The sequence below is a fragment of the Cyrtonyx montezumae genome, unplaced genomic scaffold (genome assembly GCF_038088225.1).
Source record: "Cyrtonyx montezumae isolate F1298 unplaced genomic scaffold, pur_monq_1.0 scaffold_10, whole genome shotgun sequence".
NCBI classification, from domain to species: Eukaryota; Metazoa; Chordata; class Aves; order Galliformes; family Odontophoridae; genus Cyrtonyx; species Cyrtonyx montezumae.
The window spans coordinates 40,209,701-40,231,073 of NW_027071826.1; the positions used below are offsets into that span (position 1 = coordinate 40,209,701).

The following is a 21,373-nucleotide window of genomic DNA, read 5'->3' on the forward strand; positions in this document are numbered from 1 at the left end:
TTGTTCACATACACATTTCACTGCCTCCGATCCCTATAGCTACCATTCCAGCATCTTTCAAATCTCATCTGAGATTTTCACTCCTGTGAAGGCTGAAAAAGTGATTTGCTTATCAGTTCCTACGTAAATCCCTCACCTTTCAAAGGACAACTGATCTATCTCCATGTTCCTTTGATTCAATGAAGTTTCTGCATAATGATCCAGCTCCCATTTTTAATTTCCTTTCCCTTACTCCTTACATGTTGTTTGTTGCAGCCACTTGTGGTTTATGGCTAATTTTAGATTATCAAACTTCTAAACAAACTTCATTGCCTTGCTTTTCCTACATGCCCTGAACTTATTCTCTCTTTTGCACATTGAAAAGCAGAAATAATATTAGCAGTATAATAACAGTACACATTTCTTTGGGGCCTCGTATTCTCAGTGGCAGCTGTAAGAGGCATATTAGTAAATGAACAGAATTTCAGTGACCTAATTGCATTAAATGAACCCAGAGTAAGGCCAGCTGCAAAGCTCTGTTTTGGCATGCCCAGGGGTCATAGCCCCATAGGTCATGTCATAAACAACACAGGTTGTGTAATGCCTTACGCCCACTTACATCCTGTGGTTTCTTATCATCTTCTGGCATTTCTTCCATTTGGATACAGAGGTAAGAAGCAAAGCTTATCAAACGTGGCCAAACATATGAAGAGGTTAAGCTCAGGTTAGCATAGATGTTAAATAAAGGCTTATGGTTTAAACGATTAAAAGATATTTTGTGTTGTAGCCTGTATAGAATGGCCTCGGTTAAGAACAGAGTTTATGAATATCACTATAGTGGACACAATGGGCACAAAAATCCTGCACTGCAATTCCCTGCTCCCTTTATGGTCAATCATTCAGGGGTGTTCTGCATCCCAAACTGGATGACTGAAGTTCAGCACTGTGTGGCAAAGATCCCTGGTGTGTTAATTCATTAGAATCTCAATAGGTAAAAAGAAATGAAGTACACTGATTAAAAATGAGATGCGCGAAGGAATCTGAGAAACATTCATCCTGGGGAGTACAAATTTAGCCACGTAGGCTCGAAGGTGGGCGGTAATGGAAGAAAAAGCGGGCTGCTTTATTACAGTGAGGAAGAACCACCCTATCTGGCCGCGCTGGAAAAGAAACGCCAGTGATAGCTGCAGCTGCAAAGCTGTGGGAACGGCTTTAAACTAAAAGCGCGGGTATTTGGGTTAGACAGCGGCGAGGCGCCGCGAGAACAGGCGGAGGAGCCGCCGGAGGGACGCGGGCCCCGGCGGGGAGTAACGGCCGCCAGGGGGCGCTGCGGGCCGCCCCCGCTGACAACGGAGCGGCGCGAGGGGCGGCCCCGGGACGTCTCGCAAGATGGCGGCGCCCCTGGACATGGAGCCGCCGGCCCTCAGCCTGGAGCTGCTGCCCACCGACCCGCTGCTGCTCATCCTCAGCTTCCTCGACTACCGGGATCTGATGAGGTGAAAGCCGGGCCCGGAGATCCGCGGGAGCCTCCGAGCCGTGGGGGCGGGGGGGGAGTGGGGGAAGGAAGGACGGGCGGCCGAGCCCGGCCTCGGAGGGAGAAGGGGGAGGCGCGGGAGGCGTTCCCCGGGCCCCGCGCTCCGCTCCGTGGCCTCGGTGCCCTCGGGCCGGCAGGTGCTGGAGGAGACACGCGCTTAAAAGAGCAGTATTGGTCTGTTAAGCGAACGTTCCCCGTTTTTCCCCATTGCCTGCTGTTGTGTGTGTGTGTGCGCGTGTGTTTGAATTACCAAGGAGAGACGAACCAGTAGCTGCGTTAGTGGGATGAGTGATTCCCTGAAACTGTGCAACGTGTGGGCAAACAAAGGGCAGTTTTGTTGCCAGCAGTGCAGGCGGTTCTCTGAATGAGCTGTTGTTCGGGGCTGGGGAAAAGCAGACGGAAACAAACTGGAGGACCTCTCGTGAATGAGGGCGTGAATGAGAGTTGCAGGCTGCTCCATGGCAGCTACGGGTCGGACAGTGGACGTGGGGATATGTTTTTAGCTGAAACCTTAGCAGTGGAGCGCAGGCAGTGGCAGTGACCGAAATCATTAGAGAGAGGAGTGTGTGTGAATCCAATAGTATGCTACATAAATTGTTTTCCTTTTTGTAAACATTAGTGAGGAAAGCTGAAGGCAGCAGGGAGTCTTACCTTAACTAGGCAGGAAGAAACAGATTAAGCATAATGGAAGCAAGAATTTTAACAATGGAGTAATTGGGTAAATTCAGTGGAGATGACTTAGTAGTTGATAACAATATTGTGAAGGCAGTTAGGCTTAACGCCTGTTTTTCCCATGTGTTTGAGGAAATGAGATGAATATGCAAGATCAATTAAATACTGGTAAGGTTTCTTGTTTGTAAGTTCAGTGATGGCAGTTTTGCTCAGCTTTCAGTTTGTGGTACACAGAGTGCTACTTGAGGACGTGTCTAGCTTGCTTATCTTTGTTTTAGTGGCATGTGTATATACACAATCACAGACACTCCAATTTCCCCAGTATTCCACATAATGAAAATTGAAAAATACAAATGAAAATTGCAATAATGAAAAATGCCAACACTGATGTAAATAAGGAGAATGTCTTTAGTAGAACCTTTGACCATGTTTGAAGCCGCGTGTTACACTGTTACCACATCACTTATTTTTTCCAAGCAATTATAGGCTTGGCTGGTCATTAAAGTTGGAAAGATCACTGAGATCATCCAGTCCAGCTGTCAGCCCATCACTACCATACCACTAAACCACATCCCTCAGTGCACATCTGTGGTTTTCTTGGAAAGCTCCAGAGATGGTGTCTCCACCACCTCCCTGGGGAGCCTGTTCTGATAACAGCAATATAATAAACTTTCAGAATGTCTCAAGTGAACTTCGTTGCCAAATGTCAAGGTCTTGTTATTCACAGCCATGAAACAACATTGTGTTTCTTGTGGGCTTCTGCTGGGATTACTATTGAATACTAAGTGCAAAGCATTAATAAGCGTTAAATTGTTTCTTGTTCAAAAGCAAAGCCATTAACTTACAAATGCTGCAATGGCTGGCGAAGTGACACAGCAATGGTACAAAAGGTCTGTGTTCTCATCAAGCTGACCAGTCAAATAAGCAAGCCCTAACTCTGAGAAACTAAAAAGTGCAAGACCATGCCAGTGAAAGGTGATGAATAAAAAGGTCCAAGGGCTTCAGCAATCAGTTTGATGTGCCTCATTGGTAGAACTTGCTACCTTAATAGAAGTGAGTGTGTTTCTGTCCTTGAGGGCAGAAGGGAAATAGCAGGGCATACCTGAGAATCACTTTAGTTTGTTGAAATGCTAACGCAGTTCTGGTTTGAACAGCTTATTGTGGGCACTAGGGACAAAAATGTATTAAAAAAAAAAAGATTGAATTGAACAGATAAACACAAATAATTCTGCAATCTCGGTGTGAGATAGAACGTGGCTGATTTAGCTTATAAAAGGCAGGATTTGGAGCCATCCAAATCCATGTAACTGTGTCCGTTTGCACTGTTAGTCTTTATAATTTGCCATTTTCTGAGCTATGCAGAGAAGGAAAAAAAATGAGTCACCAGGAGCTGAAGTTTAACATCTAAATATTCAAAATGAAGTTACTAATCATGGCTGTTAGAGCATACACATTAAGTGTTAGAACAAGGTACCAGAGTGGTGTTGCTACATCTGTGCTGGTGGTATCTTCATGCAGGTTTCTTCAAAGCATAACTGACAATTCAGTTCAAACGCAGAAGAGGAAGGAGGTTCATTGGCAGGTGTTTGGGTTAGAATGAATGAGGCAGTTGTTTCTTTAAAATTCTATGACTCTGAATAAATGAATCATTCCCTGTCTTACTGCTCTGCGTATTGCTGATGCTTTGCCACACATTCTTATATCAACAGGAGGAAAATTTCAGTGTCAGCTATACATTTCAGAAAGGCTTTACAACTGTGAAAGAAAGCAGAAGAACAGACTTTTTTTTTTTGATAGTACCTCCATTGTTGCTTTTAAAACTCATATTAACAGGTATTGGGAATATGGGTCCTATATTGCTATCTCCTTGCATCAGGGAGACTTGAATGACTTCTGAGGCCAATTCCCAAACCCTATCCTACAGTTTTTCTTGCTGCTGCACTGCGCAGCATTTTTTCAAAGGCAAGATGTGATTCCTTTAATTTCCTGAAGCAGCAATGTTACCTGTAATACAATGGCAAGAGCTTATGTATGCTCTTCGTAAGAGTGAACTTGCAGTACTGATTTCCTAGTCTAAGATCCCTTATATTTTTTTTCTGTTTTATTCTCTGCTTCCCATCGTCAGTTATTTAAATAACTTGCAGTGGAAAATAACTTCATAGTATTGAAACTTTACAGTTCTGTGTCTTACTGATCGAGCTTTCAATAGCATGACAATGGTGGGGGAAAAAAAAATAAGCTAGAGACAGGTGATTCAGGTAAGGAAGCAAACATAATAACTGGCCTGTGTTGCAGGAATGCTAACTTCTGGTGTACTGTAATCATACCTGAATCTTTCAGATTGTGTTTGTGATGGGGAAGACCTACAGGCTGACCTGCTTTACAAAATTAATGAATTGCTGACAGTTCTCAAAGTGTATACTTCCATTAGAAAAGCAGTCCATGGCTTACACAGCTGTAATGGAAACTGTTAGCCATTGTAAGAACAACTCTAAAAAGGATAGCTAATGAACCTGCAAGCTTTCTCATTTATTTCATGAGAAAGCAAGCTACAGTGTATTAGTGAGTATTTATCCCTGATTAGTTCACTGCTTTTCTGCAATTAAATATAATGATTTATATTTATAGCTGCTGCTATTTGAGTCGGAGACTAAATCAGCTATCAAGCCACGATCCATTGTGGAAAAGACACTGCAAGAAATATTGGCTTATTTCAGAGTAAGTGTGGTTGTCTTAAGCCTTTTTTCTGTTTACAAAGGAGTCTTGTATGTTACTGTGCACATTACTTCCTGTAACACTGAGACTGGTGTTCACCATTTGCTAGCTTAAATTTGGTGGAAGCTTAGAGCTGTCAAAAATGTTCATTTTCTATAAAAGCTTCATGAATGTAAAAGGATTAACAAGTTTTATGGATTGATATTGGCACCCTGGTAATGCCTAAGCTGAAGGAGAAGCTGCAGCGTGGCTCTCAGACACCAAATATTCCATGGTGATATTCTGAGTGCTGTAATTGTGGGGGTACACCTGCATGGCTGTGTCAGCGACTGCTGTGACTAGAGCTACAGAGTAGCTGAGATTGGAAGGGTTTTTCTTTTGAGATGATCTAGTTCTACTCCTCTGCTCAGGAAGGGTCACTTATGACAGGTTGCTCAGGACCATGTCCGATAAATCTCGAAGTTTTGCAAAAAATGGAGACTCTATCACCACTCTGAGCAACCTGTTCCAGTGTTTGACCACCCTCAGAATATTTCTTTGTGTTGCTTGAACTTCCTGGCTTTTAGTTTTTGGTGATTGCTTCTTCTACTGTCAGTGTGCACTGTGGAGAGGAGTCTGACTCCACCTTTACTCCTTTCTGTCAAGGTATTAATATGCATTGATAAGATGCCCCTGAGCCTTCCCTTCTCCATTCAGAAGTGTTCTAGCTCTCAACTCTGGTAATGTGGAAGATACTCAAGTCCCATAATCATCTTTGAGGACGTATGTAGTAAGTCCGTATCTCTTTTGTGGAGCCTGTACTGGACAGTGTGCTCCAGACACAGCCTCACATGAGCTGTCTAGAAAGGAAGAGTGTTCTTGGCCAATGTTTTTCCTGTTGCACCTGAGGTTCTGTTGATTTTTTTTTTTTTTTTTTTTTTTTTTTTTGCTGCAAGGGCACATTGATGGCTCTTGGTCAGCTTGGTGTCCATTGAGACCCCTTCTTGGAAAAGCCACTTGCCTGTTTCTTGACCCAGCATGTTCTGGTGTGAGAGGGTTATTCCTCGACAGATGCAGGACATCAATGTGTCAATTTGATGAATACTCTAATTATATACAGCTTATGAAGATGTAATGCAGGTTGTAAAAGTTTTCCCTTGAGAGTCTTGTGTAAAAATCCTAAGGGGAAAGAAGCAGGTGTGAAGTTCAGACTGAATACCTGATACTTGACAAGAAGAGCGTGGTGAACTTATATGGGGAAGGTGAGGGAGTTAGGGCCCTGCTAAGAACAGACTGTAGGGTTAGTTTCTGAGATGCTGGTCTCCATTCATCCAAGAAGAGTAATTAAAGTTTGAAGGAAATTTCTGTGTCTGACATTGGAGGGTGAATATGAGCTTAAACTTCTCTCATCTGCTGAGACATGATTTGTGCTAGATTCTTCCTCTTCTAACTCTACAGTTTTATCATTCGTTTTTTTCTAATTTTCCAGATTAAATTTAATCTCTCTTTTTCCCCCCTCAACTCTTCCTCAAGAAATAAGGCTCTTCTGTCCTTATTTGAGCTAAAAAGATGAAAGCTGATGTGAAGACATCTCAATATCTAAATTAGCATGCAGGTGTACGGAGCTATATTAAAACTTCTAAATTCAGCATGCTTATTGGAGTCTGAGGAGTTGGGATATATCCTTACAATGGAAGAGCTGCAGCACTGATGAAGGCAAGCACCCTTTGTCAGATGTCAGTCAGCATCTTTTTTTGGCAGCCTGTATTTGAATAATTTGCTGTTGTGCCTGTGAGCAGAATTGAATATGCAGTAATTCTTTGAGAAATTGGCTTTCTGGATACAGCGTTCTTATTGAACTATCAGATTTGCTCTTTAATCCTTTTTATTGGGTAAATAGAGGAGCTCGTGACTCCTTTATTTGACTACTGCAGTAGATAAAAAAAAAAAAAAAGATTTTTAAAGACCTGTGAGATGAGTTAGCTATTTAACAGTACTCAGAAATCAATAGACAGTATTCTTTATAGAAATACTGTCTCCATATTTTCCCCTGATTCTAAGTACCAAAAATGTTTCCTAAATCTGTTCCAAGTCGCTGTTTAATAGATGTCAAAGTTAACTGGATTGGTGTAGCTTCCTGTGACTGAGAGGTGTTCTTGGCATAATATGCATACTGTTTCTGCCAAATGACAAAAAATTAACTTCTCGCGTTTTGAAGTCAAAATTTTTAGGCTGGTGTTTAAAAGTTCTTTCTTCATGTCTACTTAGTGAGGAAAAAAGTCAACGAAATCAGAGCTGGAAAGCTATCTTCATCAGTACCTACTCTGATCTAGGAAGATATATCCAGTATTATGCTACACTGAAAAAAGCCTGGGATGATCTGGAGAAATACCTGGGACAGCGGTGTCCTCGGATGATTGGTTCTTTGAAAGGTACAGTGTGATACCTGCTTTAGTAGTGCTACTTTGTTTATGATTTAGTTTTATACTGCTTTTGTCTTAGACGTGTGCATTACGTCGGTTACTGGAGCCCTGGAAGTCGAGGAGATGTGTTGTCCCTTCCAGTAAATAAATCTATCAGACTACGTACATAGTCCTTGCAAAGTACTAGTAATCCACAGGCAGTCTTGAAATAAATCTTACTGCTGTTTTACTTTCAGAAGCTTCTTTTTGTCTGTGAAAAGACAGAAAGTGATTTGAGTTTTTCAATTTCTACTCTTGAATGGCGATGGGAAGTTTTAGCAAGAGCTCTTACAAGACTTAAACCTTGATGGTACCATTAGTACACACTTTGTTTCGCTGGACTGTTAACTGACACCTTGCTGTAAATGAGGATACAAAATCCCCCCTGGAGTTTGTGTGGAGGTATAAGAGTAGTTATTCCCCACACCTTTCTGTTGATAACTGAACATGAAAATTGCACCATTTCACTCGACACATTTGCTGCTTCAAATAGAAGATGAATGGTGGCTGCAGCCAAGGGTGTTTTTCATTGAATGGTTGGACTGGAAAATGAAAGATGCAACCCTTGAAATAATATTGCCTAGAAGTCATAACTGACTGTCAGCTAATAACAGTACTGTGGGGGAGAGGTTCGTTTCACTTCTTAAATACTTTCTGCTTAGAGCATACCTGTTGAGATTACATTGGTTGAAGGTTGGTGCTATATTAAGTAATAAGTTAATGTAATCGGTCTCCTTCCAAATTTATGTAATGTTAATTCTATGCCTCCTGGTGTATGGTAGTTACTAAATGTTGTTTGTTTGATCAAGACGTTTACAAATTTCCCCCTTTATATTTGAAATACTCGATTTTAAGTGATTCTGGCTGCGTGATTGGAGCCATGCTTGTACGCAACCATCTCTCGAATTTTCTGTCTTTTTGTCTGTTAGTTCACTTACTCTGAATTACAAGCTGCAAAATACTGCAAAATATATATTCATGTATTTTCTTTTGTAATAACATAAAACAAGATATATCATAGTGCTGGGCTACATTAAATTCTCTTTGGCAATTGAAAGCATGCTGTTATGTCTAGAATGTGGCTAATTTCTCTTTATTGCTAGCTGTGCTGCTCTGATGAGGTTATTGAAATGAAATCTTAAAGAAAAGGTCTTAATGCAAATCCTGGTGTTCACATGTGCAAGGAACAGCATACAAGCATTGTGGGCAGAGTAGTGAAGCAGCATTAAATCTGAGAGTCAGGAGCAGTACTGGTTTATTCCCCTCTCTAACACTCCCTTGTAATACTCTTTCTTTTTGCACACAGAGAGTGTGCAGGAGGAGGATCTAGATGCCGTGGAAGTTCAGATTGGCTGCAAACTCCCTGATGACTATCGATGTTCATTCCGTATTCATAATGGACAGAAGCTAGTTGTTCCTGGGTAAGCAACAGCAGCTACTTATCAAGTTGTTAATCTTCTGTATTTCTTAAAAAGTTAAAATGCCTGCTAACTGGGGCAGATGAAATATTCAGTGTATTGTAACTAAGGGACCACTTGTGACACTGATTGTACAGTTGATTATGTTCTAGTGTCAGAAGTAACTGAAAATGTGGTGTAGATTTCTAATTGCTCTAAGTATTCTTCTTACACTTCACTAAAACTTCAAACTGTTAACATACCACTGCAGGTTGCTTTCTTGAAGTTTGCTTTGTGTTGTGTGTGTAAGTGAACTAGTCCCAGACTGCAGGCTTCATGTTTAAGTAACTTTTGTTCTTTGAAATGATTAAGGAATAACTTCCAAACCAGGTAATCATTCTCAGTAGACTCTATATGTCAATTTTGCAAAATAGATTTTAGTTTTAAGAAGATTTTACAATCATACTTCAGCAGTTAAAAACCCCTTTTGCCTCAAGGTTAGAATGCAGACGATTGTACGTGGATTTGTATCTTCCAAGTGTGAGAAGTTTTAGCACTTGGTGAATGAATGCAAATGTTAGCAAAAGATAAAAAGTTAGTGCAAATCACTGCAGTGTCTCTACTGGGCAGTGCTTTCATGTTGCCCTACCAAAACCTTCACTGATAAGGGAGGTGCAGCTTCCTCTAATTCTGGTGTTGTAAGTGCAGAGGGTATATGGGAAATGGTTTTCTGCAAGTATAAGGGTGACTTTTTTGTTTCCTGTCAAGGAATTTTTTTTTTTTTCCAGAGGAGAGGTAGTGTCCTACCTAGTTCAGTAGGTTTTAAATGAGGCAGCTCTTTCCATTTTGAAAGTACTTCCTTCTGTTAAGTGATAGAGTAAAAAGTGGTAGGTAGTAACTGCAAATACATTGTTGTTGATCAATGGATGACTCTAACTATAAATGCAAATATGGTTCACAAAGCTTACTATGTTTGATCACTTGGAAGTCATCGGGAATGCAGCTCTGCAGCTTGTGTGAATCCTTCTCTTCCTACTGCTCTTTTGCTTCCACTATGCTCTGCCTTGATGAGCAATGTGCCTGTGAAGGAGCTGCAGCAAGAGACCTGTGTGTTTGGGCATGACCTTCAGTTCAGATAACTGCCCGTGGGCTGTGATCTACTGCTGCGCCCTCAAAGGGCAGGTATGAGCCCACGTGCACTTTGTCAGGCTCCATTGTGGACCAGTTATCTCTGGCGTGTGAAACCCTGGAGTAAGAAAGGGTGTCACACTGCAGGTGGAAGGTGTGGTGTTATTTTGGGGCAGGCTTGCTCGCTGACCCCACAGTTTGTGCTCCATAGCAGGGGATGAATACTGGCAAGATCTGGTCTAGGATGTAGAAATTGGTGAGTTTGTGGGTTGGATGTGTTAGACCAGAAATGGAGGGCACTGGGTCTTAGGTATGGATGCCAGTCACTGGTAGGTGCTTTAGGAGCCTGTGTCTGGATTTTAGCAAGACTGCATGTGGAAAAATGAGCGAATGGAACCTGTTGCCCAAGGTAGGAGCAACTTAGATCATGCAGACATGTGGCAGCTTGTGCCTTGAGTCACTGCTTTCATAATGCTCGGCAAAAGCTTCGCGTGTACAGAGGTTTGCATTTGAGAACATTAGTGAAAGGCAAATCAGAAGGGAGTTTGGGTGGGGAGGTGTAGATTGCAAGTTTGTTTACTTAAATGGGGAAGAGCAGTTTGTGGCTGTTTACTTCTTTGGGGAACAGGAGAAAAAGAAGTTGATGCATGGTTTATAAAGCCAAGAAGCTTATCTTCTATTGCTGTAATCTTGACACAATTTCTAGTTCAGTCCATGTTAACCTATTGAATGCCATTACTGAAAGACCATTTACTTGGGGACTAAGCAGTCTTCGTCTCAGGAATATTTTCTTAACTACCTTATCAAGAATACTCAGTTGTCAGCAGTGGCCCAGTCTCATTTGATCAAATACATAGAGTTCTAGTAACTAAGTAACAGCTACCTCTAAAAAGAAATGGGATGTAGAGTCTGGATTTTAGAGTGGATGTTGGTTGTTTTGTTTGCTCCCAGTTCTAGGAGTTTGCATGTGCAAGTTCCCATGTGATTCCTATGTTATCATTGACATTGCGTTAGGATTGAAGTGCTTTCTCATTACTTTGACCAGCTTCTTGCACTAATGGCCCTTGGGCAAAATATCTCACGTTTCAGAGCTGTGAGAGAATGTCAGCTGAATTCTGCCAAAAAGGAAAGAAATAAGAGCAGAATGAGAAAGCTGTTGTTGCAAATCTGTGAGATACTTACAAATGCAGAAGCTGGATGAACTTCAGGCCTTTTTCCAAATCTATGATGTTGACACATTGATTTGTCAACTGTTTCACGAGAAGAATATCTCGTGGTTTTTTTTTTGATGTTGTCTTCCCAGATGTCTCCAGGTCCCTCATCAGTTACATAAAGACATGCTTATATGCAGTGCATTTATTACTCCAACTGCTGCGTTCACTGTCTTGTACCATTAGCCTGTTTGAAGTAATATATTGAATTCTTATGCTTAGCTGAGTTTTAAAATCAATCTGTAAAGTAACCCAAATTCAGGAAGCATCAAAGCATATTTCTTAACAAAATATTGTCAGGTACTCTCATATTTGGTTCATACTTAACATCACATGCATGTGTTATTAGAAATTTTGATGTTGGTTTGCTTGCATATTTCCTCTTGAGGGCCCTCCAAAGAAGATAAAGTGGATTTTTAAACAAAAAGGGATATTTGAATACAACAAAAACTAGATGATGTGACTTCTCAAATACAGAAGCTAAAATGCTAGTAAGATGGAAAATAAATAAAGGGTTTATACGGAACTCATGTCCACTTATTTTAAGTCCTATTTAAAATGGTTCTCTTTGATTTTTACCCTGCAAAGTTTTCTCTGTAGCCTGGGACCTTGCTAAGCCTGAAGCCTACCAGCTCTTTCCTTGTCATGCACAAGAACTTAGCTGCAGTGTGTTTTTCTTTGGCTGTGACATCTGTACTCATCTCTTCTTGCTAGGCACACTGCTGTGGTGTGTGCTCCTGTGGGTGATTACTTTAATCATGTTACCCCTTTTAACATTCCTCCATTATCTGCCCATCTATTAGATTGAATGTATGATGCTTATTTTTTTTTAAACTTTCACCCTAGCCCTCATCTCACCTTTCACTCATATCAGTGTTAGTGTTAGGTTCTGATGCTTACCCTTGTTGTAAATCGGTTATGTGTTTTCGGATTAGTGTCACTTTTTTTTTCCAAGTGTCTGTATTCTTTTTGTTTCTCAAGAGACTCCTGCAGTCTTCAAAGTCATTTTCTTACTGTCAAAAACAACAACAAAATCCCATCCTTTGTAGTGGTGCTTATAAAAAAAACAGGAAAAATTAGGCACGTAATGCTCTTGTCATGTCATGCTTTTTCACTCTTTCCTTGTATGACTTTGTGTCTGTCTGCCTTAGTTTTTATACAGAGATTTTAATCTCCCTGGCTCAATAGTTTTCCTTCTTTATTTATCAACCTTTTCTCCAAAGCGTAGAACATCTTGCTTATAGTTTTAATCAGCATCTGTTATTCTTGCAGCTTGTTATTCTAATTGAAAAAATCGTGGGTGCTTTGATAGTATTGGAATTAACCTGCACAGTAAGTGGGATATCTTTGGCTATTATTACGTTAAGCTACACAGGAAATTGTTCCAGCTGTGAGCAGGTAGCCTACAGCTTCTTAGAAGTAATTGCAGACAGGATGGGAATCTTGAGCAGTTTAAAATGGTGCTGAGGTATACAAAGTGTACAAGAAAGAGTGAAAGAAATAGAGCCTCCCTTTAAAGAGATTGCAACTGAGATCTAAAACTTCTCTCTGCTTCTGGCTGTTACCACTGGTTTTCATATAGCTCTAATATGATTCATAGCACTGATAAATTGAAAGCTTTCATTGCATTCTGAGTGGTGTCTTCTGCTTATATCTACCCCGTTTATGCATATTGTAGGATTTTTTTTTGTTTTTCTCACTTTCAGTTTGATGGGAAGTATGGCACTGTCGAACCACTACCGCTCTGAAGACTTGCTGGATATTGACACAGCTGCTGGAGGCTTTCAACAGAGACTAGGTCTGAGACAATGCCTTCCTCTGACCTTCTGCATTCATACTGGCCTGAGTCAATACATGGCTCTGGAGAGCGTGGAAGGACGAAATAAATATGAGATCTTCTACCAGTGTCCAGTAAGAAGGATATGCTTATACTTGGGAATGTAGATTTGTAATGGTTGATAGCACCTGTTTCCATGTTTGCTGATGAATGAAATTCTCAGCATGAGGTGAATGCTGTTGGGCAGCGTGTTGGTTCTAGCTACTTGTCCTTGAGGTGTCATCAGATTTTAATCCAAACCCAGAAATGGAGTGGTTATTAAGTGAAAGAAATTTGCATAAAGTCTTTAATGGCTATAACAGTTTTCAAATGACTACAGCAGTTTTCATAGGTTTATGTGAGTGGAATTATATTTATTGGAATACGTTAGTTAAATTGGTTGAAACTGTGGCAGATACGTACTCTTTTTCTTGGTGGTTTTGTTTGTTTGGTTGTTTTTTTTTTTCTTGAGGAAAAGCTTTTCTGCTATGGAAGATAAGCAGAATCTCCTCTCCCAGATGTGATAAATATGGACTTGATATAATAAACCCTCTAGGTTTTAAGCAAGTCTTGCTTTCCAATGAGAAAACAAATTAGTCTTGAACAATCCTTTATAGACTTGAGTATTTTTTTTTATTCTTATAGCTGTAGAATTTTAAGATAGGCATTATTGTTGCTATTGAAGCTTAATGGTGTTATACCTAAAAAGACTTTACTTATCCTCCTCTTTAACCACTCCCACCACAACAGTGGGATGAATGAAGAAGTAAAAATCTTCCTGCTGTGAAATTTCTGGAAGTATGTTTTGAAAGCATGTAGCAATGAGATCTGTAGGGAATGTTTTGATAATAGATTACATGAAGGATATCAAGATCCCCATTTGTGTTATATTAAGTATTCAAACCTTTTGGATAATGCATTGGAACCTGAATGGTTACTTTACATGCTTATGTTTTGGGTCATCTATGAATAGCCCTGCTTTTTTCAGGTAGGAATATGGTAATACAGGAGCTGAGATTGTTTAGTCTGGAGAAAGGAAGGCTTAGGAGGTTTTATCATTGTTCAGAAATACTTGATAACAGGCCATAAAGAAGTCAGAGCATGACTTTTCCCAGGGAAACCAATGACAGAGAAGAGGCAGTGGGCACAAACTGAAACATGGAAAACCTGATCTGAATGTGGGCAAAAAGCTTTTTACTGTGAGTGTGGTTGAACACTGGAGCAGATTACTCAGAGGCTGTATAGTCTTTGTTCTTGAAGACAGTCAGAACCCAAATGGGCATGATTCTGGCTTAGCTCAGTTCCCTGGCATAAGAGAATCGGGCTGATCATCTCCAGAGGTCTCTTGCAACCTCAGCTTGACTCTGCTTTTGTTCTGAGGCATAATTTGTTTGCTTTCTTTCTTTAACAATGCCTTAAATCTGATGAGCCTTAGTGGAATATCAAAACTGTGTGTGTAATCATCAGCTGAGCACTCTCAGAGACAGACATCTGTGGTTTTTATTATAGTGATATATTTGAAAATCTGACTGGGATAGAATGATATATCAAGGAACAAGATTATTGGTTTAGTGGATACAGGGTTCATTATGTTACCTTGCAGATTTTGAATTTTAAACTTGGAAGTCTAATGCTTTCCTTCTGATACATCTATTACTTTGTCTGTTTTAGGACCAAATGGCTCGCAATCCATCTGCTATTGATATGTTCATTACAGGTAATACTTCAGGATAAAATATTCTGCAAAATGTTTGAATTGTGTTGTTTAAGAAATAGGTGTCAGTTTTTGTCAGATAATATCAAAGTGTGCAGTGCAGTTGACTTGAACAAAGCAAGTGTTCTAAATGTTGTCTGGTAATTTTAAGACTAACCTACTTTAAAGCATCAGTGAAAATGATTTCCCTATTAAAGTTTGTCTTTCCTTGTGCCTTGTGTACAGATGTTATGGTGTATTAACCTGTCTAACAAGGTGAGCAAAGGGTGCAAGTTAGCCATCGTGGGTGTGTTGTAAGTGGTTATTAAATTAACATCCAAGTGGACACAAAGTGTTGCTGGGTTGTTTTTTTTTTTCACTAGTAGCTTTTACAGCCATGTTGGAAGTTCAAAATACTGTGTCCTTCAGTGAAATCTAATTAATTATAACCATGACTACAGAGGAAAGCCTTTCTGAATTTCTGGGAGCTGAAATTTCCCTTACAGTAAGATGATACACAAAATTAACTGTGAGCCCTAGGATTGTCAGAAGGAAGATGCAGCAAAAGCTCAAGTGAAATACTTTGGATACTTGCTTCTCTCTCCAGCTTAGGATGATTTAATACTTTAAAGCTACTCTACAGCCTATTCATGTTCCTCAAGCCTGCTGCTTTTATGGAGTTGAGTCAGTGATGAGATGATCTGATGTCATACTTAAATGTACCGATTGCACTTGGCTGAAAGAGTTCATCTTGGCATATTTCAGGGTGGAGGGGAAGCTTATACAGCATTCATCTAGTTCTTTTTTGAACACTGCAGAGTAAATTGGTCTATTTTCTCCATTCAGAGTTACTTTAAACAAAGTTTGCACTTTGAGTTAGTGGTAGGAAGGAGGATAATAAGCATAGACTTCCTTATTTGGAAGCACAGTGCACGTAGCTCTCACTACAAGGAGGAAGTGGTAGTCTAACAGGAGTGATCAGTACTCAGTAACAGCTCGGCGAAAGTTAGGATAATGATTTTTTAGTATTTCAGTTAGTTTAAATATGGTTTTGTATGAGTAATATTGACAAATAACTGAAGAACTCTGTGTTCTTTTATACTGAACTCTTTATCACAATACTTAGAAGAATTATGGCTAGAAATAGAGCCAGCATCTCTTTTATGAAACTCCTTTCTTTGAAAGTCAAATTTGACAGCTTAACTGTCTGTTTAGAAATCAAGCTGCTCCTAAATCATGGCTGTAGTTGGACTAGCTGGAAACAGCTGTAAGAGTAGGATATGCCACTAAATTAGTGTTCCTTCAAATTATAGGAGAATACTCACAGAAGAAAAACAAGATGAGAGACACCAGCATTCAAAATCCACGATTATAATGAAAAATACTTTATTTTGATTGCTGTGGCATTCTTGGAGTATGTACTCTTAGTTCTAGGTTGGTTGCTCCAAATGAGCTTCCTAGGTCAAATGGACTGGAATATTGTATTGGCTAACTCTTCTAAGAAACTCTGAGAATTTATTGTGAAATATTCAAAGAATGAAGCTGTTTCCTTCCACTGTTTATGGAATGCACTTGGTGGTGAATCTGCCCATCCTTACAAACACTCCTCTTCTTTGGCACCTAGGTACATCTTACTTGGAATGGTTTACGTCCTACGTAAACAAAGTGGTAACTGGTGGTTATCCTATCATCAGAGACCAGATTTTCAGGTACTGTGACTGAGATTTAAAGCCTCACTGCAATATGTCCACGCTGCTTTTAGAATGTAGACCTCTTTCTAAGCAGTTACGGGTATAGGATATAAAAGCTAGTAGTAGAGGGAGGAGGGAGTGCATGAAATACTGCAGATACAGCTTTAAAACAGGAAGCTGAAATACATTTCTTTCACCAGAAACTTGAGTTTGTAACTTTATATTAACGAGAGTGGAATTTTGCAGCTTAGCTTCTGAGGCTTAGCTAACAGCATATTATTTATTGTTTACTATGCGTGTGCTACAGCTGCAGGGCTGTTTTGAGTTATTAAAACAGCAATTGTTCCAGTGAGCTGGTCTCTTAAAGTAACACTGTGCTGAATAAGTAAATGAGCAGGACTTGTTCTGGTGTTTAAATTGTTGTTTACTTTCAATGTTTTCTAAGTACAAGTAAGAGCCTTAGTTTTGAACCTGAGTTCTTGATCTGAAAATTACTTTGCTATAGGATTCGTTAGGTTTTTGTGCAATAAATAACATAAAAGCACATCCTTAACAAACAAGTATCTTCATTGATTTCAGTTGATGTTATACACCTAGCTTAATGCAAGCATGAATGCAGTTGCAAAGAGATCTGTGGATGTATGAGCTTGGGGAGTGTATGTAATGAAGGCACTGCATACATCATTTGCTTAACTACCAGATGAAAAATTCAGAATTACTTTTAAATCTAGCACTACAGTGCTGTTGGTAGTGATGAACCAATCACTTCACATGTTTAGTTTTCTGCATTGAATGTGCCATGCTATTTGCAGATTGAACGTTTTCCTTTTTTTTTAAGGTATGTGCATGATAAAGAATGTGTTGCTACCACAGGAGATATTACTGTTTCTGTATCCACATCTTTTCTACCTGAACTCAGTTCTGTACATCCACCACATTATTTCTTCACTTACAGAATCAGGTAAGTTGTTCAGTTCTTATCCTTAAGACACAGGAGAGGCCTTTGTAGAGTTCACATCATCAATTATATGAATACCGTGCAGAAATTTATAGTTACTGAAATTAATGTATCTGAATGTATCCAAATGTGCACAGCATGAAGTATTCAATTAAAAAAACAACCATTAAAACGTTATCTGGTCAGGTGAATAAGGTATCTGTCAGGCTGGTAATTATTTAAATACAGTGAGGTGTGAGGTAAGAAGGTTACAAGTACCTCCTGTAACTCAGAAATGATTATATGAGTGAGCCATACAAGTAGATACTGGCAGCTGATTCAGTACACCTTACTGTAAGTTGTTGATTGTTTTTTTTTCCCCCCAGTCTACTTTAATAGATACCTCAAGACTGCCAGAGCTCTTAAAATGTATGAAAGTAGTTTCATCATCATTAAATGTGCTGTTTGGCTTCCAGAATCGAAATGTCCAAAGATGCTCTTCCTGAGAAGGCCTGTCAGCTGGACAGTCGGTACTGGAGAATAACGAATGCCAAAGGTGATGTGGAAGAAGTCCAAGGTCCTGGAGTGGTTGGTAAGCAAAAGATTACTTCTGTAAACCCTATAGAGTAGGGTTCTTTGTAAACACCATACAGAATGGTGACACGGTAGCAGCTATGTGGTTTGTAACGACATAATTTCATTGCTTGAAAGAAGTTGTATTTATTTATTTGGTCTTTAAAGCTGTTTTGCAAGCAGGCTTTGGACATCTCGACGGTTAACCTTTCTTTAAGCAGTCCTTTTTAATGCTCCTAGTTACAGAGCATCGTTTCTGCTTCTACTGGAACAGCTGCCCCAGTGCTACAGATGCAGCTGCTCTAGCATAAAGCACTGAAATGCGGTTTTACATCAGCTCTTACTCACTACTATCTTATCAACAGGGGAGTTTCCAATAATCAGCCCGGGGAGAGTCTATGAATATACCAGCTGTACTACTTTTTCCACAACATCTGGATATATGGAGGGGTATTACACCTTCCACTGCCTCTACTACAAGGAAAAATTCTTTAATGTTACAATTCCCAGATTTCATATGGTGTGTCCAACGTTCAAGGTGTCCACAGCACGAATGGTAAGCAGAGATGCAGTTGTGCTTACCTTGGATTTTCTCTCTCACCTCCCGTCCTCACTGAACACTGATCTTAATAGTAGAACTTAACTGTGTGTCTAAACTGCAGTGATGACTTTTTCAGGTTCAGTTTTTTTCCCTGAATATCAGTTCTCTTTGAGATCCGTTTCTCTTAAAGCATAAAATCTAAAAGTATCACTCAGTCTCATACTTAAACAACTTTCCATTATGTGAAATCTTCTATGCTTCTGGAACGTTTATTGATAAGAAAACACTTCTGCTGCGAAATTCAGAGTGCTGTACAGTATTCAGAATGATAACACATTTACACTTAAGTCAGACTGAAAACTACAGTAGTCTTTTCAGTCAGTTTCTGCACTGGTAAAGCCATGTGTCCTTGTTGCTTTGAAATGTAATGCCACCAATTTGAAGTGAGTAAAATGATCCTCCTGATGTTTAGCTTTCACTTAAAGTGCATTTCACTAACTCTCTCAGTGACTTGGCAGATCAGAAAGATACTTAGCTTGCTGTTAGTTACCATTTTGGTTTGGAAATTGCAAGTTAACCTTAATTTTTCTGTTTTGGAATATTTAGATGCAGTGGCTTTATTTTTATGACTTGCATAGCTCTTTTTTAGTGACTAGTTGAGGTAAAACCCAAAATCTCTGTGCAAGCACTGAGTATTTCCCTAGGGATAGGCCTCTACGTTTACACTTGGTCCCGCCTTCCCAAGGCATTTGAAACATCATGTTACTAGTAGCTATAATAGCGAGTGCCAGCAGAGGTCGTACTTACGATGGGAAATACTTCTAGCTTACCTTAGTGGAAGAGGTTACAACATAAACGCAAATGATTTTTACAGTCGGATATCTCTTTTGTTCTACTGCTAGTTTTGAGGGTAGTAATAACCCTTTGTTTTTAAGCTGCCCGTATTAAAATAATATATAAGCCACCAAGGCCAGTGGTGCAACTAATGGTTCCACACTGTGATTTTACATAGCTGTGCATATGGAGTAATTAAGGCTAATGGAAATTTATTGAGCTGAAGATCAAGTAGTTTGGCAAAATGATCTCTAGTGTAAATTAAGCTTTATAATTTTAAGGAACTGTTTTTTTAAGATGTTGGCTATAGTATCTACCTCAGTTAATAGGTGTGGTAATATAGATCTCTAATTTTTCAGGACAGTCGTTTCTTCTTTCTTATAAGCTGATGAAAATTTTAATTAAATATGAATGTGTCTTGTGCTAGGAAACAAATCACAACGAATATGCAGTGGATGAAGACGAAGATTCCACAGACACTGATGAATATGAAGACCGGCGTAGAGTGATGGACATTCCTGCACCTTCTGGACGCTGCCCGCACCACACCTGATGGGACTTCTTTCCAAAACTGTTTTCAGAAGCTGAACTCTTTTGGGGCTAGTGCATAAAAATATTTCTGACCATTGTAAATGAACTTTCTGTTGCTCACCAGGGCAACTAGCATGAATGTTGGTGCCACGTCTAATATTCATCGGAGTATAACTTCTTTTTTTTCCCGGTTTGAAAGCGCAGGGGAGGGAAGGAGGGGAGTGGAGAAAAGAGAAAGGTGTTTGGGTTTTGTTCCCAAGGTGCAGAACAGTGCGATAGTCCGAACTAATCATATGTTACAGTTTTAAACTATTGCCTGCAAATACGGTGTGGGGATTTGTTTTTATACAAGCATTTAAAATTAGCAATAGACAAGATGGCAAAAGAGGTGTATATCGTCCTTTCTCCTGAGTTTCTACTGTTGATAATTTCTGCTAGGAATGATGTTTGCAGGTTGGTTGGTATATCCTGTTTGGGTTAGATCAGGTGCTCTTACGCTCTTTTGATTAACATGGAACCACCAGAAAATTCTGATTGTCAGATAAATTTGGAGTGAAACTGGCCTTATTTTTAGACAATCTGTCTTTCGGCTTCATTTTATGCTAAGTGACTCTGATTGAATAATGCCTTTCTGGAATGTAGTGTACGTGCATCATCTGCCACTCGGTAAAGAAATTTCTCAATGACTACCAAGTATGGATTTGTAAATACATTTTGACTTTTTCATGATAAGATGTTTGCTGTTCAGACTTTGCCATAGTTGACAGTTTATGTTGAAGTATCCTGTTTCTCTAAATCCTCTGTGGATTTTTGCAACTACGCCCCCTGAATCCCATCCCCCCCAAAAAAAAGAAGAGCCTGACAGAACACCAGATGACTAGAAGCTTTATATTTAAAGGAGTATCTGTTTGCTTTATCACTTTTATTTTGTTTCCATTGTCATTAATAAACAACTTAACTGCCTTCGTTGCTTCTGACAAGACTTGAACGAAACTGGGAACCGGTTTTGCTGTAGCCAGTTCTTTTTTTTTTACACCAGAATTAGTAGCTCCAATGAGTAATGGCAGTATATTGTTGTTATATTGTTGGATCTTTCAATCGCTGAATAGCTACAGCTGTTACAGAAAGTCTGAATGTTTGTTTGTTTGTTTCCTAGAAGTCATTGTCACAGTCTCTGGGTTCTCAGTGTGCTCATCTTTCTCTTGTGCCACACAAAGCGTTTGGATGGATCTTCCACGGTGGTAGACAAATGAATATTGAATGTAACCCCTGCAATAGTTCTTCAGGCAAAACATCAGAGGAGTGGGGGGAAAAAAAAGGTGTTGCCTCTCACAAAAGTCTGAACAGCAGTCTGAATTACTAGAATAGCTTAAAAAGGTCTTTTGAAGCCCCATCAGTATTAACTGTTAGAAGAAAATGTGTTGAAAATGATAGTGGCTTAATGTGCTTTCTTAACAGAAGGTTCGTGGTCAGTTAAAAGGATCAGTGAATAAATGTTGGGAAACCAGTGTTTAGCAGAACTAGAGCTTGCTTATTCCAGTGCAGTGGGACTGCTGTGTGCTTTAAGAGCTGTTAACTGTCACGGTCAGAGCCTTGCCTAGTCAGAAGCAGGATCTGCAGGTTCTAGTAACATAATATCAACCGAAGGTCATTAATCTCTGTAGAAACACTTCCAACAGA

At 39.7% G+C, this 21,373-nt stretch overlaps 1 protein-coding gene across 1 annotated transcript; it reads left to right on the forward strand.

The window, feature by feature from the left end:
* The first annotated feature begins 1,280 nt into the window (after positions 1-1,280).
* Positions 1,281-19,898, forward strand: FBXO3 (F-box protein 3). The gene is made up of 11 exons (XM_065755002.1): positions 1,281-1,475; positions 4,814-4,903; positions 7,148-7,311; positions 8,648-8,762; positions 12,784-12,988; positions 14,565-14,610; positions 16,211-16,295; positions 17,116-17,238; positions 17,691-17,806; positions 18,153-18,343; positions 19,590-19,898. Exons 1-11 carry the CDS (start codon positions 1,369-1,371, stop codon positions 19,713-19,715), a joined length of 1,368 nt encoding a protein of 455 aa, XP_065611074.1. The 5' UTR covers positions 1,281-1,368; the 3' UTR covers positions 19,716-19,898.
* Positions 19,899-21,373: the final 1,475 nt, after the last annotated feature.